The 26,058-nt window shown below is 40.9% G+C and overlaps 1 protein-coding gene across 4 annotated transcripts in view; it reads left to right on the forward strand.

The window, feature by feature from the left end:
• The window catches only part of sdk2b (sidekick cell adhesion molecule 2b), a 54,261-nt gene that overhangs the window by 11,421 nt on the left and 16,782 nt on the right, over window positions 1-26,058 (forward strand). For all 4 annotated transcript variants that reach the window (XM_077625923.1, XM_077625921.1, XM_077625924.1 and 1 more), the window contains exons 4-28: window positions 7,645-7,778; window positions 8,864-8,975; window positions 9,045-9,235; window positions 11,007-11,090; window positions 11,940-12,134; window positions 13,178-13,294; window positions 13,779-13,946; window positions 14,044-14,146; window positions 14,427-14,603; window positions 16,229-16,365; window positions 17,503-17,650; window positions 18,049-18,189; window positions 19,126-19,307; window positions 19,391-19,506; window positions 20,861-21,056; window positions 21,136-21,234; window positions 21,771-21,962; window positions 22,387-22,508; window positions 22,587-22,696; window positions 22,790-22,940; window positions 23,792-24,029; window positions 24,652-24,767; window positions 24,913-25,102; window positions 25,591-25,689; window positions 25,775-25,969. In XM_077625923.1, the coding sequence (XP_077482049.1) occupies window positions 7,645-7,778; window positions 8,864-8,975; window positions 9,045-9,235; window positions 11,007-11,090; window positions 11,940-12,134; window positions 13,178-13,294; window positions 13,779-13,946; window positions 14,044-14,146; window positions 14,427-14,603; window positions 16,229-16,365; window positions 17,503-17,650; window positions 18,049-18,189; window positions 19,126-19,307; window positions 19,391-19,506; window positions 20,861-21,056; window positions 21,136-21,234; window positions 21,771-21,962; window positions 22,387-22,508; window positions 22,587-22,696; window positions 22,790-22,940; window positions 23,792-24,029; window positions 24,652-24,767; window positions 24,913-25,102; window positions 25,591-25,689; window positions 25,775-25,969 (3,713 nt within the window). The remainder of the gene's footprint in view (window positions 1-7,644; window positions 7,779-8,863; window positions 8,976-9,044; window positions 9,236-11,006; window positions 11,091-11,939; window positions 12,135-13,177; window positions 13,295-13,778; window positions 13,947-14,043; window positions 14,147-14,426; window positions 14,604-16,228; window positions 16,366-17,502; window positions 17,651-18,048; window positions 18,190-19,125; window positions 19,308-19,390; window positions 19,507-20,860; window positions 21,057-21,135; window positions 21,235-21,770; window positions 21,963-22,386; window positions 22,509-22,586; window positions 22,697-22,789; window positions 22,941-23,791; window positions 24,030-24,651; window positions 24,768-24,912; window positions 25,103-25,590; window positions 25,690-25,774; window positions 25,970-26,058) is intronic.

Consider the following 26,058-nt stretch of genomic DNA (forward strand, 5'->3'; position numbering starts at 1 on the left):
TATAATACTATTCGTACTCAAATAACCATGTTTTTCATGATTAATAGTAATAGCACTAACAATTTTCAAGCAATACAAATACCGTCAATCAATATTTATATACTCCTTTACGAAAACGGTGTATAATTCATGGGAAATGTAGTAACAAATACCCAATGGCATCGATCAAAAACTACTATTTTGTTCCATATAATACTATTCGTACTCAAATAACCATGTTTTTCATGATTAATAGTAATAGCGCTAACAATTTTCAAGCAATACGAATACCATCAATCAATATTTACCTAAACAGTGTATCATTGATAGGAAATTTAGTAACAAATACCCAATGGCATCGATCAAAAACTACTATTTTGTTCGGTATAATACTATTCATACTAAAATAACAATTTAATGATGAATAGAAATAGTGCTAACAATTTTCAAGCAATACAAATACTGTCAATCAATATTTATATATTCCTTTACGAAAACAGTATATAATTCATTGGAAATGTAGTAACAAATACCCAATGGCATGATCAAAAACTACTATTTTGTTCCATATAATACTATTCGTACTCAAATAACCATGTTTTTCATGATTAATAGTAATAGCGCTAACAATTTTCAAGCAATACGAATACCATCAATCAATATTTACCAAAACAGTGTATCATTGAGAGGAAATGTAGTAACAAAATACCCAATGGAATCGATCGAAAAAAATCCACTACATAAGAAGATAAAATAGCAGGAATAAAAAAAGAAAAACAAAAGAAAATAAGGCAATTTTCCTGGTTGCTCTTTGGGGCCTGACGTGTCATAACTTTAATTTTCAAACTTCCCAGGGGTCCGCTCGGCTGCTCTTATTCACACCTCGAAGCCTGCCCAAAGCCACGAAAAAAGAACACGCAATTATATAAATCTCGACGTGAAAGTAAAGCCGCGTTGGGGTGCCGTCTCATCTTAGCAGCTGCGAAATGTCACAACATGCCTCTGGGCGCTTGTCGTTCAATCAGCCATTTTTTTCCTCACTTTTTCCTACCTTGTCTGCGTAGCCCGTTTTGTTTACATTTGCGCTATCTGCAATTTGGTCCAATTACGTCTTAATCCCATTGACTCTAATTACGGTATGATTTCTCACATTACAGTGAAATATATTTGAATCCACTCGACGGCGTGTCATTCACTCCAATAACGATTTCCGACAATTTGCTCCTATTATATGATTCCCCCTGATCGCCATCCCATTTATTCCACTCAAAGTGCGACGCTTTATTCAGTTCAATGCACTTGAATTCTTGCGATTGATTCTCGCATATTAGCTTTAATAAAATTGCCTTAAAGTCGTTGAATTTTACAATTTCTCGCATATAAGCCGCCCCCTGATTCAAAATTGTCACCTCCATATTCATGGTTTTAATAGGGAGTAAAAATGTGTTACTTTGAAAGGAAATTCTTAATAAAAAATGGTATTTCTGAGATACTGTATAAATCGATTGCTGGATTTCACATTCCTATTGGCTGCATGTAGACAAATTCAAAAAGGAAGTCACGTGAGCAGTACAACCAGGAAGTGAGTCTGTAGTTTGTCATCCCTAGGTGGCGCCCTGAGCGAGCAATGGCATTTTTTAATTTTATTTATTTCATTCATAGATGTCAATATCATTTTGTTTAGCGTTTTATCTGTTTATCTTTTCTCTATTTTGAAATAAATTACCATATCGGCCGCATACGGCGTTTCGTTCATGTCAAGTCTAATTTGTGCGCATATAAGCCGTACCCTCGATTCAGTCATCATTTTTTGAGCGACAAATACGGCGTATATGCGAGAAAATATGGCATTTGTTTCTTGTCACATTGCAGTTTCCAGCATGCCAAGTCTAATTTGTGCGCATATAAGCCGTACCCTCGATCCAGTCATCATCTTTTGAGCGACAATACGGTAGTCACATGAATAATACGTACAAAGTGGCTACAGTGGTTAGCATTAAGTCTTGATTAGGTTCCCCAAGGTCCAGAAATCCAGTATGGTGACAGCTCTTGGGAAGAAACTGTCCTTGAGTCTGTTTGTCTTGGCTGTTATGGCCCTGTAGCGCCTGCCAGACGGCAGCAAGTTAAAGTGGTGCAAGCCCGGGTGTGCATTGTCTTTTTAGATGATTGACGGTGAATCATATTTCGAGGCTTTGTCACGGGAATGAATTTCTACATGTCACCTTTTGAGTGAATCACCGGTTGATGTAAAAGCTGTTCGTTGGCGTCATGAGGAGGAGAATAAATCTTAGCCAAGTAAAATGGAGGTGCGTCACGTCCAAATTGGATGGACTTGCGTTGTAATTGCTGTAAGTGTTTTACAATTAGAGGGTGCGCGTTGTAAATGGATTCAATCATATTTTATTGTCGTCGGAGTCAAGGGGACGTTAGAGCGAATAAAGTGTTTGCTTACCTGCCGTGACTCACTAATTGGCGTGGCATTTCAATCTTGATCGATAGGCTAGGATGTGGGAAGTGTCCAATGGTAGCAGCTGGAACAAATTGCAGGCTTTTCGGGAGGAAGGATTTTTCGCCAGGATGAGTTCGCTTATTAGAACGGTTGATTATTATTTTAGAAGTATACATGATTGAGGCCGAATTTGGTTTAGCGCAAGGTTGTCAGACTCGGATTGGTTCGCGGCCTGCGTTAACGTCAACTTGATTTCATGTGGGCCGGATCATTTTAGATATAATATTTAGATTTTTTTAAATAAATGGATTAAAAGAGCTGGATTAAAATCCCTGCATATTCCGTTTTTATAGAAAGTGTTTATTTGAGCTTTTTTCTTAGTAAGGAAAAATGTTTTAATTTTTTTTATGTTCCATATTAAAGTGGAAAACAGAAAATATTTTTATATATTTTTAGATTTTACAATTTTTTTTTTTTTTTAAAAATGGATTAAAAAATTCAATTATTGATTTAAAAGGGGGAAATCAGGAAATTTAATATACATGTATAGCTATCATTTTAATTTGATCCTAAAACAGAAAGTCGCCACTGATGATTTAGTTTCCCAGGCCACACAAAATGATGCGGCGGGCCAGATTTGGCCCCCGGGCCGTCACTTTGACACCTGTGGTTTACCGTGAATCATATCGCAACTGTAATATCATATTTAAATAGGAGTGAAACACATTGTCGTCATTAAAATGTAAATGATATTGCATCGTAATTGGCTTGATTGGTATTCATTTTTTTTAGTGGCTTGTATTGTGTCCTACATAGTTGTGAAATATTGCATTATTCATACTCCTATTGCATTATAACGGATGCATGTGTTTTTTTTAGAGTTTTCTTTTTAATCAAACCGAAATTGGCAACCTATTGGGAGTTATTTTAACAGATCATATTCATGGTGAATCTTGTCACAGCCAGATTGAGATTCATCATTTCATGGAGTGTCTCATGTTGTTTGAATGAATTGTTTCATAATTGAAAAGAATCCCGACTGGAAAGAAGCGGTAAAATGTTGGAGTTGTTCATATTATTTTTAATGAATTGCATTGAAATGGAAAGAAGCACTTATTCGAGAGTTTTATATTATATCTGGAAGCAAACATGTCACATCATAGTCTCGCTAAATAGCTTCATTTAGCATCTTTTTGATCAGCATGTCATAATTAGACTGATCGATGGAATCACTCGCTTCCATTTGGAGAGAGAGAAAACCTCTGCTGCCCCCTGCTGTCAAGGAGTCTGAGATTTTCCCGATCTGACCTGGAAAAGAACGAAAATAAGCGTCTTTTTGATCAACATGTCATAATTAGACTGATCGATGGAATCATTCGCTTCCACTGGGAGACAGAGAAAACCTCTGCTGCCCCCTGCTGCCAAGGAGTCTGAGATTCTCCCGATCTGACCTGGAAAAGAACGAAAATAAGCCCCCCAAAACAATGTATTTGTATTTATACCTCGTCTTTGATATTCAGCAACTTTGCCTCGCATTCCGTTTCCTGTTGGCGCCATCATTCATGCTGAAGGAGCGGCATTCCGCGGGGAGCCTCACCTTGGCAGACGAATGCCCGCCAAGCAATTTGGACCACTCAGCTTCGATTTCCCCCGTTTTTGGCGCAAATACCTGGTCACGCCAGAAGCGAGAAACAAAGCATCAGCACCGTCACATTTAATCGGCTTCACGAAATTTTCCGAGTAATTTCATTTCAAGCCAGAGACTCGCATTCTGCACCACTGCCAGACTAACACTCCCAGGGTAATTCAAGTTCAACGTCCCCAGAAATTCTAGGCGGTGCCATTTGCTTATGAGGGTATAGAATTATCGGAAATGCGGAACGCTGTTGTTAGAATCCTGGTACTGCGTTTGGGTGAAGAGTCTTTTTCTCATGGAACATCATCCCCAAGGTTTCGTTGAACTGAGTCACCCCATCATTACCATTTGCAGATACTTGAAAGGAGCCTTTCAAATATACCAGCTGTATTTGTAACTCAAAGAGTGAGGATTGAATCGAGGGTACGGCTTATATGCGCACAAATTTAGACTTGACATGCTGGAAACTGCAATGTGACAAGAAACAAGTGCCATATTTTCTCGCATATACGCCGTATTTGTCGCTCAAAAAAATAATGACTGAATCGAGGGTATGGCTTATATGTGCACAAATTGGACTTGACATGACGAAACGCCATAACGCAAGACAATGCGGCCGTTACGGTCATTTATTTCAAAATAAGAGAAAGGATGAAGAGATAAAATGCTAAACTAAATGTATTTTGATGTCTATGAATGAAATTCAAGGGAAAAAACGTATCTGGCATATAAATAGATTAATAAATACATAAATAAATATATTAATAAATAAATAAATGTGTTGCTGAAATATCTGTATGTATGTATATGTATATATATATATATATATATATATATATATATATATATATATATTTGATCATTAAAATATCAGCCTTGATACCTGCGTCATGTGCATCTCATGCTATTATTGCACCCAAAGACTTGGTGAAAACCACACCGCTATTCACACACTTCCTTGTTGTACTGCTCACATGACTTCCTTTCTGAATTTGTCTACGTGCCTTTCAGAATGTGCAATCCAGTAGACAATCCTTTCGATTCATATAATATAATATTGAGATGAAAATTGTGAATCAGGGGGAAACTTAAACAAGATTTTAATGCAATTTTAAGGGTACGGCTTATACTTGGAGGCAATCAATATGTGAGAAAATACACACCTGAAAGCCAACTTCCTCTCCAAGCATCTACACCGATCCATTCTCAGGAACCAGATCTGACCCAATGCCTCTCAGAAACCAAAACGTTTGGTTATCCATACTTTTGAAGAACTCTACTAATGGTGCATCAAAGATGTCCCTGGCTGGGACTATTAAGTGGTCACTTGTGGAACCCATCCCGCCACAAGACCCTCAACGGCCAGGTAGAGAAGTCAAGTCCCCAATTGAGTCTACCTATCTTTCTTCCAAAGGTCCTCAAGAGTCACCTGGGACTCGCCCTCCACACTTCCTTTCTTCTCACATCGTTGAAGAAATCCATAATTTATAGATTTGCGCGGGATGTCGCAGCTGCCGCGCCAGAGAGACTGCATTAAATATTAACAATAGATCATAAGCAGTCGCCGCAGTGGCGCTCCAGCGTTAGGATTGTCTCTGGATGGGGGACACTGCTTCCAAACTGGTAACCAGGGATTGTTTATAAGTAGAATATTTTCACTTTCTCCTGCATCGTCTGGTCCGAACTAAATCCGAAAAGTTGATGGTGCGAAGAAGATCCCAAGACTCGAAGTTTCGATATTTTGCAGATTCGTCAAACTTTGTTCTTTTGACGTTATTTGGGAATTTCCAGACCAGAAGAGTTTGACAATCTCTGTTGAGTTCCAGTGTCATCTGAAAAAACCTGCCCGGAAGAATTTAGTATTCCCGCATTTGCAATTTTCCACTACTCAGCTTTTTCACAGTTTTAGGGAGGATTTGTTCTGCACTGACTCCCTACAAAGTTTTAGAGAATGTTTCAAGAAGTCAAATAGGAAAGTAAAATTATGACTACAGTTAAAAAGGCTTATGTTTTTTTAGGCGGTGTTAAAAACTGCTTGATTAATGACCCGATGGATTCCGAACTGAGTCCACCATGTGCGGTCGATTGGTCGCCGGTCTTTTGGTGGCCCCGACCGCAAAAACGGGCGACCAAAAGACCGGCGACCAAAAGACCGGCGACCAAAAGACCGACGACCAAAAGACCGGTGACAAAACAAGGTAAAACAACACGGTCTACGCATCAATAAAATCCAACAATGGCCATGAGCAGTTTCACAGAGCCGATGTGTGAATGTATAAGATTTTGTGTGTACATGCGTTGTCCCTTTAAGAAGCTACGTCAGTCAGGGTCTTAACAAGTTCTCCAACAAAAAAACAACAAAAGTCCGGGAAATTTGGAGCTTTTCTTTAGCCTAATAATTAATAGGGCATTAAGTATGACTAAATAGTCATTCACAGTTTGTATTTAGGGAATTTGAGCAACCATTTAAATGGTAATTATCACTTACCTTCTGGGCGACCAAAAGACTGGCGACCAAAAGACTGGCGACCAAAAGACCGGCGACCAAAAGATCGGCGACCAAAAGACCGGCGACCAATCGACCGTGTACCGAGTCCACGTTGACCTCATCAGCCACCGTTCCACTGCTTGTTTTCCAGCCAAAAGTGGCCATTTTCCAGGAAATCCGGCGGTCCCACAGATGGCCAATTAAATCCTTCTGCTACAAGATTATGTTTCATAACACTGATGCTAGGAAGACGGCGTCGATATGTGCCGTGCGTCGACGCATTGTTTACGCGCTCCGGATCGATATGACTAATGTTGCTTGAAGAGCGCAATTATGGCGTTCAAATGTTTAATGTAGTCTCCGCCGCTGAATCAAAACATCAAAATTTATTTAGTTCTAAACACACACATTATTGTTTTTTTGTTTTTAAATCTAGTGTCTTTGGACAGCCGAAATTGGCTTGTCGGTTAACAAGATTCATTCGGAAATAGCATTTTTTTAGACGTGTCTATTATGCGAAAAGGATTTTTATTATTTAGAGGTAATTATGAATGTCTACATTTCTTATTTTAACAAATATTTTTTTATGCATACAGTAATCCCTCAAATATCACAGATAATGTAGACCAGGCAAGGCCGCAATAATAAAAAAAATGCAAGGTAATAGGATCACTCCATACTACGTTTTCTCGCCTTTACAAAAATACAAGTACACAAGTACAATTATCAAAAAGGGTATTTATTAAATATCACAGTTATAGGCATATTAAATGAGGTGAGGTATTTTTAAAGAGTTTAGGAGGTAGTATTTAGATTTAGATTTATATTTATCCCGTATTCGGGATATTCAGTTTGTAGCATTAGGAAGTACAGACACAGAAAAAGACAATGTAGACCTAGATAAAGCTAGAAACACTAATTATTACTAATTTAGTGTAAAATATCAATTCTTAGTCATGTGTTTCTGTCTTGAGTGTTTTCCTTTTTGAACTACGACTATTTTGATATTGATGTTGAATATCTTTTCATTTTTGAGTTCTTTAATGAAGAATGTATCCATCTTATTTTCTTTGCTCCGCTTTGTTTTTTTAGAGCAATCACGTTGGACAACACATTGGTCATCCTTTCCACCGTGGCACCGGACGCCGGCCGCTACTACGTTCAGGCGGTCAACGATAAGAACGGCGAGAACAAGACCAGCCAGCCTATCACGCTCTCCGTCGAAAGTGAGTGGCCACGCACCCCCAAACACACGCTGTCGACTCTCCCGCACAAACGCAGCAGTCAGCCCATTATGCCCTAAAAGTACGACAGCTCGGGTTGCTTCTTGTTCCCCGTGAGGCAGTCGGAGGAAGGCCATTTCACCACGGCTGCCAAGTCTCCAAACCTCCTGACAGGAACGCCGGCTAGCGGAGAAGAGCTGACAATTTGCCGTTCCCAGAAGCAAGCTCGTGTCAGAAGTCTGCAGGCGGGATTATACTGGGCACTATTCAGTCAACACTATTTTTTTTATTCCCCAGTCTGGAATCTATGGAGAGTTCTCATTGGCAGTCGTGCCAACTCCATTTTTTTTTTAGCTCTCCTGCCACTGTAGATGATTATCATAGCTTCATAAAATAATGTCAAATTGTCCGATTTTAAGGTAGAGTAGCAGTTTTATGCTTCAACTTTTTTCGGACCAACATTCACGCTCTATGAAATGGACAGTCAACCTCTTTCGTTCGTACACACTCACAATATAGGTAAAAAAACTAGTTTGTACTTTGCCTGGCGTCATAATGTAATGTACAAAACTGTAGTAGTCCCTCACTTAACGGTTTAAATGCGTTCACTGGTTGGAATTGATACCAGAATTAAATGTGTCACGTGTGATTGGAGTTCAAACATGCAATTGCATCTTTACAGTGGTAATACGTGTATAATACGATACATTAATCCCTCGATTATCGCGGTTATAGTAGACCAGACATGGCCGCAATAAACGAAAAACCACAAAGTAGGGTCAGTGCTATTTAAAAAAAATATTATTTTACTTCAGTGCCGAGTCCTAATAGCAAGTGGAGGACAGGGGCGTGGCTTCCGCTTGCGAGTTTCAGCGTGGATTTTCACATTTTTCTGAAGTTACAAAAATTAAAATAAATATTTCCCCCGGGAAAAAAAAGTAGTGAAGCCGTGATATTCGAGGGATTACTGTATTTCCATCATTTCTGACTCATAAAGACTCCCGGGGAAGGAAACGAAAGTTCACTCCGACAAAGTGGCTATGACGCATGTGAAGAAAGTGCCATGTTAACCAGGTATCTTTGTCCAGATGTCGGAGGCCCGGCGGACCCGATCGCTCCCACCATCATTATCCCGCCACGGAACACCAGCGTCGTCTCGGGAACGTCGGAGGTCACCATGGAGTGCGTCGCCAACGCCAGGTAAAAAAGCCACCGGAGAAACTCGCGAGGATAGACAAACATCCACAAATATGCAATTTCCCTTCACAGGCCCCTGATCAAGCTGAGCATCACCTGGCGGAAAAACGGCGTGGCGGTGAGCAGCGGCCTGAGCGACTTCAACCGCCGGCTGACCATCCTCAGCCCCCTGGTGGCCGACACCGGCTTCTACGAGTGCGAGGCGGTGCTCCGCAGCAGCAGCGTGCCGTCCGTCAGCGCCGGCGCGTACCTGCATGTGCTCGGTAAGCCACGCCCTTTTTTAATCCCCCATGTCAGGTGACTAAAACCTAAAAATACATCATTGTTTTTCCACGTTTTATGAAAGATAGCTTCTTGAATTTGATTGATAGACATCAAAATACATTTTATTTACCGTTTTATCTGTTTATCTTTTCTGTATTTTGAAACAAAGGGCAACATTGTCTTGCGTTATGGCGTTTCGTATTTTTTACCTTGCAGTTTCGTGCATGTCAAGTCTCATTTATGCGCATAAAAGCAGTGCCCTTGATTCAGTCATCATTTTTTGGAGCGACCTAAAACAAAAACATCATTGTTTGTCCACGTTTTATGAAAGATAGCTTCTTGAATTTGATTGATAGACATCAAAATACATTTTATTTACCGTTTTATCTGTTTATCTTTTCTCTATTTTGAAACAAATGGCCGCATTGTCTTGCGTTATGGCGTTTCTTCTTTGTCACCTTGTAGTTTCGTGCATGTCAAGTCTCATTTATGCGCATATAAGCCGTACCCTTGATTCAGTCATCATTTTTTGGAGCGACCTAAAAAAAACATCATTGTTTTTCCACGTTTTATCAAAGATAGCTTCTTGAATTTGATTGATAGACATCAAAATACATTTTATTTAGCGTTTTATCTGTTTAGCTTTTCTCTATTTTGAAACAAAATGCAACATTGTCTTGCGTTATGGCGTTTCGTATTTTTTACCTTGCAGTTTCGTGCATGTCAATTCTCATTTATGCGCATATAAGCCGTACCCTTGATTCAGTCATCATTTTTTGGAGCGACCTAAAAAAACATCATTGTTTTTCCACGTTTTATGAAAGATAGTTTCTTGAATTTGATTGATAGACATCAAAATACATTTCATTTAGCGTTTTATCTGTTTATCTTTTCTCTATTTTGAAACAAATGGCCGCATTGTCTTGCGTTATGGCGTTTCGTATTTTTCACCTTGCAGTTTCGTGCATGTCAAGTCTCATTTATGCGCATATAAGCCCTACCCTCGATTCAGTCATCATTTTTTTGCGACAAATACGGCTTATATGCGAGAAAATACAGTAGTACAACCAGGAATTTGAATCATTTAGAATACCATCAAACTAGTGGACACTGATTTTGAACAATTTCAGGAAATGTAGCCAGTTAGCAGTCCAAACTTTGTCTGACTATTTTTTGTTGTTGCTGGAAACCGATCCCATTTTGTAGTCCAAAAATCTGAATAGCCAGAGGTCAAACTTCAATCCAGCACCCCCATCGCGTTCCGTTTCTACCCGTTGCCATTTTCCCAGCCAACATCCCCCCTGCTGCTAATCAGCGTCACGGTTCTGAAGCGCATCCAAAACCCTGACAAAAAGGTGTCGCCCGCGAAGCCGCCATTAGCCCGGCCGCCCCTGGCGAAAACATTTAAATGCCCGAGTCGCTTTAGAGCGCTTTGATGGCGTCAAGGTTGCCACGACATTCAAAGAGCGAAGCGCACTTAACTTTTTTTCCCCTTTGAAAGCCGCCTACGGACGCCGGTCTCCCGCGCAGCCGGTTTGAAGGTTACGGCCCAAAAAACCCAAGCTGAATACCTAATATCTCCTCACCCGAGCTTTTGCGCCGTCTTATTTCGTTGTTTTGGCCGCCCCCCTGGGCCGAGTCCTTTTTTCTCTCCTCACCCTTCCAATTAAAGCTGTCACTTCTCGTTTGAAACGGTGTCGATTGCGGCGGCGAGATTGCGAATTACATCAGCGCCGCCCGCATTCATGCCGTCCTTCCGTCTCCTCGCAGAGCCGCCGCAGTTCATCAAAGAGCCCGAGAAGCACATCACGGCAGAAATGGAGAAGGTGGTGGACATTCCCTGTCAAGCTCGAGGTAAGCATATGAGGGTTAGAATGTTTGAAACTTTTTTTTACCCCAAAAAAACAGGTTCGCAAACTTGTTGGTGAAGTTTGGTTCAACTACACTTTTGTAATAACATTCCCCCGAGCCAAAAACTATAAAGCACTACACATTAGAGGTAATGGGATGAACTTCGAAACCAACGCCAAGTCCGTTACTTATACCGTTATTTATATTATGATTTATATTACGATTTGTAGGTCACGATTGGATTTTTACATTAAGACCATCTATGAAATATAATTTTCGGAGAAAAAAGACTAAACTAAATAGTCATAAAAGTACTTTTATGATTCATATTACGATTCGCAGGTCACAATTTGATTTTTACATTAAGACGATCTTTGCAAAATCATTTTGGGATTAAAAAAACAAAATAAAATGGACATAAATGTACTTTTATGATTCATATCACAATTCGTAGGTCACGTTTTGATCATTAATTTAAGATGATCTTTTCAATATAATTTTGGGAGGAAAAAAACTAAACAAAATGGACATAAAAGTACTTTTATATCCATTTATTTCTGAAACATCATTCAGCCCTAAAGTAAACAAACAATCTTTTTAATTTTAATCTAAACCTGTTTTAAAAAAAATCAATGCTGTGTGGTCGATTTTACGGCGGGTTGGGGCTCCGATTGAATTAAAAACAACAACAATTGAATTACTACCAAAAAAGACTCCAAAGAACCCAAGAAAAACCTGCAAGTCAATAAAATGATTTATTAATGCTTGTGTATGATCCAGCACCAAAATTGCAGAAACGAACTTAGATATTTACTCTTCCACGCCTCTTAATTTTGCGACTAACTCATTCAGGTGTACCCCAACCGGACATCGTGTGGTACAAGGACGCCACGCCCATCGACCCAACCAAAACGCCCCGCTATCGCGTTCTGGCGGGCGGCAGCCTGCAGGTCAACGGCCTCCTGCCCGACGACACCGGCATGTTCCAGTGCTTCGCCCGGAACGCGGCCGGCGAGGTCCAGACCAACACGTACCTCGCCGTCACCAGTGAGTTCTCCAAAAAACTGAATACGTCTTCCTCTCCTCCAACTCTTACCACACAAACACAAACAAAACAATGGCAAAACTTGCATCTGTCACTAGCGTTTGATCATTTTCCATTTCTCTCCTCTGATTTATTCACCTTGAGATTTCTCAATTCAAATAGTCAGACTTTGTTTGTTTTGGCATTAAAGCGAAGGGCAAAAACTAAGACACTCAAAACAAGAGTAGAATTCAAAAAGCGTTCACTTACTGTAGCCACAGTGGAATTACCGTATTGACCCGAATATAAGACAACCCTCTCTTTTTCAAGACTCAAGTTTGAAAAAAGACTTTTTGACAGCAAATTCAATTTTCATACACAAAATAATGACAGCACATCTGAAACAAATAATTCTAAAAATATATTCGCGCGAAAATATGCTATTTTGCCTCAATCAAATCATGCAAAAATCATCACGTCTTAATATGTGAACATTTAAATATGTAAACTAAAAGTGCAATCCCATTTCTAAATGCAAATTTACCAATTCACTTTGATAAAACCACAAAATTGCAATAATGTAATCAACTCGAGTTCTGCAGCTTTTCAGCATTCATTTTAAAGCTCACTGGCGCCCACTAGTGTTGCAAACAGGTACAACATCCAGACCCCGATTTTTAAGACAACCGACACATTTACAGTCTTATTTCAACGCAAAAAACCATCGTCTTATATTCAGTCAGTAATCCCTCGAATATCGCGGCTTCACATATTTTTTTCCGGGTATTTTTTTAAAATTTAAATTGATAATGTGAAAATCTACGCTAAAACTTGCAAGCAGAAGCCACTCCTCTTTCCTCTGCTTGCTACTAGAACTCAGCACTGAAGTAAAAAAAAAATAGGGGTGATCCTACTTTACGTTTTTTTTTGTCTATTGCGGCCATGTCTGGTCTACATGAACCGCGGTAATCGAGAGATTACTGTAATTCCACGCTACTTGTTTACCTTCCCATCGTTCCATCATTGACGCTTTTTCGCACCTTGTTTTTTTCGCACCTGCCCACAGGTATCGCTCCCAACATCACCGCCGGCCCGTCGGACAGCACCGTGATCGACGGGATGTCCGTCATCCTCCACTGCGAGACGTCCGGCGCCCCCAGGCCAGCCATCACCTGGCAGAAAGGTCGGACTCGTACACACGCACACCTCGGGATTAGAACGTACCTTATCTATTACAAACGGGAGGATAGTTTGCGGCGGCTTAGCGGCTAAAGCCGGCTCGGATCCCCAGGTTTATCCCGCGGCGGGCTTTTCTTGTTTTGCATCACAATGAGAAAAACATTGTCCCGCTTTCTTGGGGTGATCCACTTCTCGCTGCTTTTTGCGGTGAACTACTGCCGCGTCTTCGGGCACGAGCCTGCCGCCTGCGCCAAAAGATAATTAGTTGTGTTCTTCTTAGAGCTTAGGAAGACCAAACTTTACCTTGAATTTGTTGGCTCAGGATTCAACGAATAGTAGCCAAGTCCGGATCACCTTAAATTACAAAAACAAAAACAATTACGGACAAAAACATCGGACATCCATTTGCAACATCACGCAAAATTCTTAACCACTCCCTTACGTATTTACATATTTCACTTAACCACAATGTTTGCCCCGCCTTCTAGGCGAACGCGTCCTGGCGAGCGGTTCGGTGCAACTACCCCGCTTCACCCTGCTGGAGTCCGGCAGCCTTCTCATCTCGCCCTCGCACATTTCCGACGCCGGCACCTACACGTGCATGGCCAGCAATTCCCGCGGCATCGACGAGGCCTCGGCCGACCTGGTGGTCTGGGGTAAATACAAAAAAAAAAATCTGTCTCTCCCGCAACATCCCGTCAGCGACATTCCGTCACGTCTCCTCCTCCTCCGCCGCCGCCGCCGCCTCCTCAGCTCGCACCCGGATAACGGCGCCCCCGCAGGACCAGAGTATAATCAAAGGCACCAAGGCCGCGCTGACCTGTGGCGTCACGCACGATCCCAGCGTGAATGTCAGGTAAGCGGACGCATTGAAAGGGCTTTTATTCAGCGGGCGACCTTCCGGTCCAGTCCACACAAAGCCCTTCCAGCCGGCGCTGAATAAAAAAATCGTCCAACTTAAGAAAATATCCTCGCCGCAACTTGTTTGCAATGCAGTATATGCCGACTAATTATCATTCCGAGGATGTTTTGACGCTACGCTTGACCTCCCTGACCCCGCTAGCACGCAGGCATATATTTTTTTCCAACAGTCACTCCAAATCAACCGTGTTCATTTTTTTTTTTTCATTTTGCAGGCACGTTTGGGAAAAAGATGGCGTGGCCATCAACGTGCAGTCCATCCCACGCGTGCAACAAGACGCCGACGGCGCCCTGCACATCTCGCAGACGTGGTCGGGCGACATCGGCACGTACACCTGCCGCGTCACCTCGGTGGGCGGCAACGATTCCCGCGCCGCTTACCTCCGCGTCAGGTAAACAAAGACGTGAAAGTCTTGCTCACACGTACAGGCTGTCTCATTTCCACTTTGTCATCTTTGGCGTCCAATCACAGTGTCACATCACACTCGCCGAAGCGAGGAACAGTTGGCGTCGATCACACGCTGCCTGAGAATTTTATTCATGTTTTTGTCAGGGATGTCCTGGGGTTGGAAATATTCATTTTCGGAGGATATATTATATTTTTATTAGACTTTTCTGCATGCATATTTTCATACAACAACAGTGCTATCAAAATAATTCATTTAGTACTTTAAAAGTGGTAAAATGACCCCAAAAATGTCACATCTCATTTTCACATTTTTACACTAAAATTCTGAGTATGGCTCTCAAAGAAATACAATTTGAAAATAGGAATTGTTTATGGCTCTCTTTGTCAAAAAGGTTCCCGACCCCTGATCTATATTGTAAGAAAAAAAAGAAGAAAAAAATGAAGCGTGTTAAATGTATTTAATATTCACAATAGGGGCCAATTTGGGCTACAAATACTACAAAAAAAGGGGCCAAAATTGTCTTTTTTTTGTCCAATCCAATTAGACTTTTAGGGCAATGATTCCGATTCAAGTTTGAATTTGTTTGATTTATTTAATAAGGGACAGCACAGTATTAATGAACATATCTATAGTCATGTTAATGAAGATATACCGGATTTACTTGCATATAAGCCGCTTTTGTCGGGCCAATCAAGGGTGCGGCTTATATAGCGCATAAAAACACGTGTAAAAAAAACAACAACTGCAAATTGACGACGCCGTGCCACTATGACGTCACGACAAAATGGCGCAGTTGCGTGGATTTCAAGGCGACTTTCAGGGTGCGGCTTATATGCGAGTAAATACGGTATATGAACATATTTCAGATTGTAGCCAAGGGCTAATTTCCATCTTTAGTCCCTTGTGTAGGACGAAAATAAACGATGATACACACACGTAGCACAGTTTTAGACAACGTTGTGATGGAAATTTTGATGGTCTAACAGCCAGGCTTTAAGATGATTGGCCAAGAGGTTCAGAAACTGTAGTTGACGGATGCTAATTGATAATGAGTTCCAAGTATGAAGATGCTTTGGCTAATTTAGCACTCTTTTTGAAGGGAACTACACAGTCACCTCTAGAGCCAGCCCTTGTTGATGTATTGGAATTTTTTGGTACAAAATCTTGCTGTGGAGGAGGAGCTTTGTTTTGGAACATTTTTGTAAACTAAGGTGGCATCTGCATATTTAACACAACACAAAAAAGTTTATTTACATTTAGATTATTGAATTGAATGCTTTTATTGTCATTATACAAGTACATCCATTTACAAATCAGATCCTCGGAAAATGAATATTTCCAATTAGGGACATCCTCCATGATATTAAATCATTTTTTCATTCACTATGGTCCTTCATAATAACATGAAGAAAATCATATCTATTTGTACAATGAGATCCTGAAATTCTTGACTTTCCTGGATTGATTTGAACATATAGAATTGCCACAGAATGTCATTTTTCATCATTTTCAGCACTTTCTCAATGTTATGCGACAAAGTTGCCCTTTTTTGGGATGAATTTTTGCTCTCGGCGGCCATTAACGTTCGTGGACTCGGTTGCTCGTAGGCAGCTGCCCCACGCGCCTGAGAACCCCGCGGCGGTGCTGAGCGCCACCGAGAGGCGGGCCATCCAGCTGACCTGGGCCAAGGCTTTTGACGGCAACAGTCCGCTACTTCGCTACGTCCTGGAGGTGTCCGAGAACAGTAGGTCATCATATTGTGCGCCGGCCTGCGATTTAAATCGGGAACGGGAAGGTACATTTGCCAGTGGGTAGTCCAGAAATGATTATTGTGAAGTCGCCGAGACCAAGTCTGCCTTCTCTTTTTGTGATTTCAAGACGCGCCGATCCCGTGTCGTCAGCCGTGTACTTGGGCGGGAAGTTTAAAAAAGAATTTAAGATCAGTGGCAGTCGTTAAGGGCGTCCGTCCATCACTTCTCAGATTCGGTGGGGGAACAAAGTGTCTCGATACAAAAGCAAAAAAAAAAGTGGTTGCGTGAGAGATGTTGAATATTCTCGCTGATGTTCACGCAGCGGATCGGGCATTTCGTCAGAAACATTATTTTATTCTTCAGGCTGGAGTGGGGATTTTTTTAATATTTAGATTTATGTGTATGTGTGTGGGCTGGGTGTATAAAGTACGTTTTTTGGGGGTAAAAAGTATCAATTTTGAAAAATGGTATATATATTTCAGATTATGCACTCACTGAATTAGGCTAGTCTAAACGTTATTCATATTTCTACTACGGTAATCAACATTGTAGTTCAAATATGATATTCATTCAAAAGTATCACTTTTAAATTGTATATATTTTTTTAGACCACACATTTTTTTCAAAAGTTGCTCACCAAAATGATTATTTCAACAATATATTTACTACAGGATATAAGAAGTTATATTATGACTACTTTGTTAACTACTTGTTACTTTTAAAGAAAAAACATACTTCCGAATATTTCATTTTTCAGAAAAATGTATAATTGAATTGAATGTTTTTATTTTTATTATACAAGTATAATGACATTTAAAGATTCACCCTGAAGTGCACAAATAAAAGATGAATAACATAAGTAGTCAGGAACATAAGTAGTCAACATAGATAACTAGTTATGGACTTTTTGTGTGTGGCTCCAGTTTTTTAACTAGGTCTACAATGTCTTCTGTGTCTGTGCTTGCTACTGCAACCAAAGAATACGGGATGAAATAAAGTTATAATCTAAAGAAAAAAAATAATATGTGGTCACATAAGTAGGTACAAAAAGTGAATGAAATTTTTAGTCTTTTTTTTTTTAATTAAACGATGACTTTATTTCTCCAGCAACATGTTTTGGTATTTTGCAGACGCTCCCTGGGCCACCTTGCTAGCCAGCATCGAGCCCGAGTCGTCAGCGGTGACTGTCAGCGGCCTCATCCCGGCGCGCTCCTACCAATTCCGCTTGTGCGCCGTCAACGACGTGGGCAAAGGCCAGTTCAGCAAGGAGACGGAGCGGTGAGTCCGCATCCGGAGAAGTCAACAAACGGAAGACGGCCTTTGGGCCGAAAAAGAAATGGTCCAGCCTGTTTCCACGGCGACCATTTTGACACATCCTTTCAGTCAAGGAGGGACGATGCTTTGCCATCTCACACGCGTGAAGAAAACATGTTGTCGCTCGCAAGTGTGGCGTTCGGAGCCTTCTGCGTGGCACGTGTCGTCTATAAAAAAAAATAATAATAATAATCGTCAGATTCACTGCAAATGTTGACTTGGCAACGTTTGACTATTTATTTGAAAATCGTCAATGAAAAGAGCAAGCGCCAGATTTTAGAACGTAAACTACAACTGTTCCGATTTGGAATGTCGTTACTTTTGATCAACTTATTGAAAATGTTTTGTTTTTGTGTGTGTAGTGTGTCACTGCCAGAGGAGCCCCCCAGCGCCCCTCCCCAGAACGTCATTGCTAGCGGCCGCACCAACCAGTCCATTATGATCCAATGGCAGCCTCCACCCGAAAGCCACCAGAACGGCATCCTGCGGGGCTACACAGTCCGGTAAGAGGTTTATTCATCGCAAACTTTCATTCATGTTGCACTTTTATTTTCCCGAATCCGACTTATATACTTTGTTTTTTCTCTCTGTGCCCACCGACAGCCTTTTACGTTGTTTTTTGTCAAGGCTATAGCTATCTTGAAAAACCATCAACAGACGCCTACTTAGCTTTTTAGTCTTCATTTCACTGTTGTTACTTTAACATATGTTTGTTTTTGGTTTCTGATGGCATCCAAAAATTCTTAAACATTCTAAAATCCTAAAAATGCGACTTATACTCCATATATTTTCAACCTCTTCATCGTGTATTCTTTGGCTGGTACGACGTTATAGTCCGAAAAATACAAATTTATCTCTCTAAGGTATCACTACTTTAAAAACAAACCATCTGACTGCAGTCTTTTTATACTACTACTACTAAAGAAAAGAAAAAATCTCATTTCACACAGAAATAACATCCAACGCTGCACTTGTATTCGTATTTGCATCAATCACTACTTTAAAAACAAACCATCTGCCTGTAATTTTTAAATATTACTACAAAAAAGAAAAAAAATCTCATTTTACACAGAAATAACAGCCAACGGTATTTGCGTCAATCACTGCTTTAAAAACAAACCCTCTGACTGCAGTCTTTTAATACTACTACTACAAAAAAGAAAAAAAAACTGATTTTACTCAAAAATAACAGCCAACAGTGCGCTTGTATTCGTATTTGCGTCAATCACTACTTTGAAAACAAACCATCTGCCGGTAGTCTTTTAATACTACTACTACAAAAAAGAAAAATCTCATTTTACATTGTATTTGTATTTGCGTCAGTCACTACTTTAAAAACAAACCATCTGCCTGTAGTCTTTAAATACTACTACTACAAAAATGAAAAAACAATCTCATTTTACACAGAAATAACAGGCTTGTATTCGTATTTTCGTCAGGTACCGTCTGACGGGCCTGCCGGTGGACTACCAAATCAAGAACATCTCCAGCCCGGATGTGACCACGCTGCTCCTGGAGGAGCTCATCATTTGGACCAACTACGAGATCGAAGTGGCCGCCTTCAACGGGGCGGGCCTGGGAGCCTTCAGCCGCAAGGTCACCGAGTGGACCCTACAGGGAGGTAAACGCTAGGCTCGCTCGTCCATCGTTCTCTCTCCTGCTCTATCTCATTTGATCAATGTTTTCGCCATCCCGTGTCACCAGTGCCGACCATCGCCCCGGGCAACGTGCAAGCCGAGGCCGTCAACTCCACGGCCATCCGCTTTACTTGGACCGCGCCCAACCCGCAGTTCATCAACGGCATCAACCAAGGCTACAAGGTTGGCTGACGCGCCCTTTAAATCGCCTCAGGTCGTCAATCGCGTGTGCCGGGAATGCCGATGAACAGGCCTTAAAATAGGATTGGCCAAACATTCTAACCATATCAATATATCCCAATATATAAAATATCCAATATATTGTCCATAAATGGCAATATTTTTTTGTCTTGATGATTCCTGATGAAGCATTGATAACTAAAAACACATTCATGCTCTTAATTTATCTAAATCTTCCTGTATGTGGCTCCAGTTTTTTGAACTAGGTCTACAATGTCTTGTGTGTCTTATGTCCGTCTTGCTACTGCAACCAAGAAATTCCCCAAATAGGGGATGAAATAAACTTTATTTCATCCCGTATTTGGGAAACTTTAAAAGTTCTAACCTAACCTAAATGCCATAATATATCAGATTAAACAGCTCAGATGACATTCCTATCTTGTTACGGTACGATTTGTTATCTTGCACTCATATTAGTCGTCCTTTGCATGATACATATTCATATAGCGTTGCTACAATTTTTCTCTTCTTCTGACTACTGTATTTTTTTCAAGTCACACTTTTTTATACTTAGTTGCGACTAGTATATGTCTTTTGTCTTTTTTTCACTCTGACCCCCAACAGCTTTTGTTGTGTTTTCTGGCTATGGTTATCCCAAAAAACGGTTCTAGGTTACAACATCTGCCTATTTTGTCTTTGCAAAATGCAACTTATACTCCCTTACCACTTATCTAGTTTATATATATATATATATATATATATATATATATATATATATATATATATATATATATATATATATATATATATATATATATGTGTACATATGTACATATGTATATATGTATATATATGTATATATATACACATATATACATATATACACATATATATATACACATAAATATATATATATATATATATATATATATATATATATATATATATATATATGTGTACATATGTACATATGTATATATGTATATATATGTATATATATACACATATATACATATATACACATATATATATACACATATATATATACACATAAATATACACATATATATATATACATATATACATATATACATATATATATATATATATATATATATATATATATATATATATATATATATATATATATATATATATATATATATATATATATATATATATATATCCCTTTCATTTTGCTTTTTTTGGCTACTGCGACTTATACTCAGGTGCGACTTATAGTCCAAAAACACGGTATATGCTTTGGCTCCTGATTTTCCCCCCATGGGATCAATAAAGACATATCTTAAGTTTTCTAACGCTTGTTACAATATTGTTACGTGATTCTTGCCTCTAGTTGCTTGCGTGGGAGCCAGGCAAAGAGCGCGAAGCCACGATGGTGACGGCGCGCCCCAGCTTCCAGGACGGCGTTCACGTGGGCTTTGTGACGGGACTAAAGAAGTTCAGCGACTACTTCACCTCGGCGCTGTGCTTCACCACGCCAGGCGACGGTCCCCGTAGCCCCCCCAAGCTCCTGAGGACGCACGAGAGCAGTAAGCACACATGGTGGCCTTCATTTTCTTTTCTTTTTTTTTACTACGGCACGACTGAGCTTATCTTTTCCACGTTTAGCGCCGGGCGCCGTTGGCCACTTGAGCTTCACTGAAATTCTTGACACGTCCCTCAAAGTCAGCTGGAGTGAACCGAATGAGAAGAATGGTATTCTCACAGGTATGTTAGCGCACACTCACGGAAGCACAAATGTTTTCAGCATGTTATATTAAGACTATAAACATTTTATTGTTAATTACTTAAGTACTTTAGGATATTTAAGACTTAGTTTTTTGAATGAATTTTTTTGTGGATTAGTGAGGTCAATATCAATATCAGATATTAAATACGACTCTTTCAACATCGTATTTGCTTGACAAGATCGCATATTTTCAGTAAAATTGCGCTTTTCCATTTTGATAATAACAGAGTGTCATGTAATATTTGTAAACACAATTTTTGATGTATTACTAGAAACACTAAAGTACAAAAATATATATAGTTTTTTATTGAATGGTTACATTATTTTTGGTGGCCTAAAAAGTCGGATATCAGATTGGTTGGTATCGGCAAAACATATCTTGAAACAAATCGTATCAGATGTGTAAAATAAAATCAGCTTCGGAACATCCCAACTGTTATCCCCATCCATTTTTTAATGCCAAACCTATTTACGTTTTACCTTACTGAACGTGTACGTGCGTTGTTGTCCACAGGCTACCGCATCTCGTGGGAGGAATTCAACCGCACCAACACGCGTGTCACCCACTACCTGCCCAGCCTAACCCTTGAATACCGCGTCACCGGACTGACCGCGCTCACTACCTACACCATCGAGGTGGCCGCCATGACGTCCAAAGGACAAGGCCTGCTGTCCTCCTCCACCATTTCCTCAGGCGTCCCGCCAGGTTAGTCCCAGATTTTTGTTTGTTTCGTTTTTAACTTTTGCTGGAGTAGCCAACTCGAGTCGACGAATCAATATCACCGGTCTACCAAGTTTGAGGAAAATGCATCGATAATAAAAGCGGCTAAGTCGTATTTCAAAATAAAATACTTTTGTTCTGGTTGGCGATTGTATTTAAGATATTCAATGTTCAAGGTTGATGAGAGAAAACACGACAAATGCTTGCCTCACTTCCCTTTTCCATGTTATTGTTTCGCCACAATGACAATAATGATTGAAAAAGCGGTAGTTTGATGGATTTTGATTTGAAAAAATGTTATTTGAAAAGTAAAAAAAATAATGCTACATACTGTAACAGATGAAATATATTACCGTTTTGAAAAATTGTGTTAAGACAAGTGTTTATTTGTCTTTCTGCTTGCTTTTAGAGCTCCCAGGCCCACCCACCAACATCGCCATCTCCAACATCGGTCCGCGCTCCGTCACCCTGCTTTTCAAGCCGGGTTACGATGGCAAGACCTCCATCTCCCGCTGGCATGTGGAGGCCCAGGTGAGCTCCGGTTACCCGATCGCTCCTCCTCTTCTCGGAGATATGATGTCCGTACTGATCGCCCTTCGGTGGCCTCAGGTGGGCGCTGTGGGAGACCACGAGGATTGGCTGATGGTCCACCAGGTGTCCAATTTACCCGATGCTCGTTCCCTTGAGATTCCAGGACTCAATCCCTTCACCTACTACAGGTGAGGACGGTCGATGAAACACAACATTAAACCCAATGAAAAGACGAGAGCAGGGTTTTAAATGGAGCTTGTCCATTTCAATTCAACGTGCAGGTTCCGTATGCGTCAGGTGAACATCGTGGGGAGCAGCCCACCCAGCCAGCCCTCCAGGAAAATACAAACACTCCCCGCCTCTCCGGACATGGCACCCGCCAACGTCACGCTGCGGACCGCTAGCGAGACGAGCCTTTGGTTGAGATGGATGGTATATTTTTGGAAATTCTACTCGCAAAATGATCAGTTTTGGGGCGTATTCACACCAGGGAAGTCCACAGTTTGCTTTCTTCGGTCCGGACCAAGATGCAATGCATCTTTTTTGTTTTATCCAGTTTAAAAAGATAAAAAATATCGGCATATTTTTTTTATATCCATCTGCCCAAATATCAAGGAGACATTGTACTCGTCGCACTGCTAACCGCTAACTGCGATGCTAAGAAAATAGCCTTTCCCGTCCTGCTACATGAAAAAAATCTGTGCAAGTTCCAAACTGATTCAAACCACGGTGCGGTCAATTTCTCCACATATAGCAAACCGTACCAAAGTCCACTTGGACGCGAACTGAAAGGTCCGGCGAGATCTCAGACCTCCTCACCAACTTTTCCGAACCGAACAGTACAGGTGTGAATACGCCCTCGATCTCATGAGCTCAAGGTATAGAGAGTGACAGTACTACACATAGACACCATATTCGTTCTTTTACTAAGCGATATATAACTCCCTAGTTTGAGTTTTATTTATTTAATAGGGGACTGGTCTAACAGCCAGGCTTTAAGATGATTGGCCAACAGGTTCAGAGACGGGATGTTAATTGGTATTGAGTTCCAGGTATGAAGAGAGAGGGTGCTTTAGCTAATTTAGCACTCTTTTTGAAGGGAACTACACATTCACTTCTAGAGCCAGCCATTGTTGATGTGTTGGCATTTTTGGGTAGAGAATCTTGCAGCGGAGGAGGAGCTTTGTGTTGGAACTACACATTCACTTCTAGAGCCAGCCCTTGTTCAATATCGATTGGCATACAAAGTAGTGACCTCAATCTTACGGTGGCCTTCTTTCCAGCCTCTGCCCGAGTGGGAGTATAACGGGAACGCGGAACAGGTGGGCTATAGGGTGCAGTACTCCAAGGCGGGTTCCTCGGGTCGTCCACTCATCCAAGCCATACCCGACCGCCTGGAGCGAGAGTTCACCATCGAGGACCTGGAGGAGTGGACCGAGTACGAGGTGAGGGTGCAAGCCCTCAACGGCATCGGGCTGGGCCCTTGGAGCCAGCCCATCAGGGGCCGAACCCGGGAATCAGGTGAGGCCGTGTTGCATTTCGACATTTGTGTGGGCGTCAATGTAGGCCAACAGCGACGTGTTGATTTCCGATGCTTTTCATTTGTTTTCTGGCTTTTTAAATGGAATAGTAGGTTGGTCTTTAAGACTATTGACCGATGTTGACCGATGAAGGCTTGGAGCGAAACAGCTCACGGCTGATAAAGGCCAAAAGATCCATCAAATGAGTGTCCAATGGGCTTACGGTGAAATTCTAAAGCACTTTTTTAAGTTTGAGAGGAACATTTGAAAAGCGATAACTGCTGAAGAGATACGAACTGATAGACTTACAGCTTGTAAAGGCTACAATAATGGAGGTTAAGGCAAAATCATCTCCTAAAAAGGCCTGCATTCCAGTAAAATGCTTAATTCTTGCCCCTGAACTTTTAAAAGATTTTCAGCCAAATGCTTAAATGTAATATTTGCGTGTAGAATATTTCCTAATAAAATGCTTACAGCAAAATGTTAAGACAGTCTGTTGACGAATGCTAAGTGGCCACTCTACTAAAGTGGCTAAAGCAAATGGGTCTCAAAATGCTAACTTACCAAACTCGTCTTCTAGTGATCATTTTTGTAAATGTTTTATATTTTTTTTTTTCTCAAAGTGCCATCTTGCGGGCCAATCAACGTCTCCGCTTTCGCCACCACCTCCAGCAGCATCTTGGTGCGCTGGTCCGAAGTACCCGAGCCGGATCGGAACGGACTCATTTTGGGTTACAAGGTTGGCTTTGTCGTAATTTATTTTTTTGGGGCACCTGGCTCATCAGTTTTCCTGGCTGTTTCGTGAATGGACAACAACTGAATGTCGTTTATCACGGTGACAACAATTGTTTTGCTTCCCTAATGACCATCTTTGCCTATTTCAGGTGGCGTACAAAGAGAAAGACTCCGACGGCAGCACCCGATTTTGGACCGTGGAGGGAAACGCCACCCACAGCGTCCAGTTGACGGGCCTGGGAAAATACGTTTTGTACGAGATCCAGGTGCTGGCATTCACCCGCGTAGGAGACGGGCGACCCAGTACCCCGGCAATCTTCGAGAGGACCCTGGATGACGGTAGGCTTTTTTGATTGGTTTGTGATACAGACTCGGGGCATGATTTAATTAATTAATGTCGCGAAAGGTCCAATCAATTTTTGACCAGGAGGGCCTAATAAACGCATTAAGTTAAATACTAAAATACTATTTAAAAAAAACTATTACTTGGGGCTGTAATCAGTTTTTATTTCTGTTCATAACCATTTTAATTGTATTCATTTATTCCGAAATTCACATAAGAAATGCAATCACTTTGAGTTTTTTTTTTAATGAATCATTGCTAAAAAAAAAAATATAAATCCCGCAAAATCGCCACTTTTATAGAAAAGGGCTTTTTTGAGAAAAAATTCAGGCAACAAATCGTAGTTAATTAGCAAGTGTCCAAAAACGGCCTCTTGAAGAATTTAAAAGGCGGAAAAGTACTATGATGAGTACTATTAAACAGCTGTATATTCACCATGATACATTTCCAAGCGGCCCCCTAACAACAACTACACCCCCCCCAGTTCCAGGACCGCCGATGGGCATCCTATTCCCCGAGGTGCGCACGACTAAAGTGCGTCTTATTTGGCAGTCACCGTCCCAGCCCAATGGAATCATACTTGGTAAGCAAACATATTCAAGCCCACTTGAGTTATATTTTGGGGCATATTTTTTAAATTTCTCAACTTTTTGTCTTCCCTCATCAAGCGTACCAGATCACGTACCACCTGAACTCCTCCAACGGTAACAGCGCCACGGTTGACGTTCTCAATCCCAGCGTCCGACAGTACCCCGTCAGCGGGCTCAAACCCGAGTGCGTCTACGTATTCCGCATCACGGCGCAGACGCGCAAGGGCTGGGGCCGCGCCGCCGAGGCTCTGGTGGTCACCACCGAAAAACGAGGTAACCGTCATCCGTTTGCGAAAATCATTGGAATTGTAAAAGAAATACTAATTGCATAGGAACTCTATTTTATTTTGACTTTATCTATC

Source organism: Stigmatopora argus, chromosome 18 (assembly GCF_051989625.1).
Source record: "Stigmatopora argus isolate UIUO_Sarg chromosome 18, RoL_Sarg_1.0, whole genome shotgun sequence".
Lineage (NCBI taxonomy): Eukaryota > Metazoa > Chordata > Actinopteri > Syngnathiformes > Syngnathidae > Stigmatopora > Stigmatopora argus.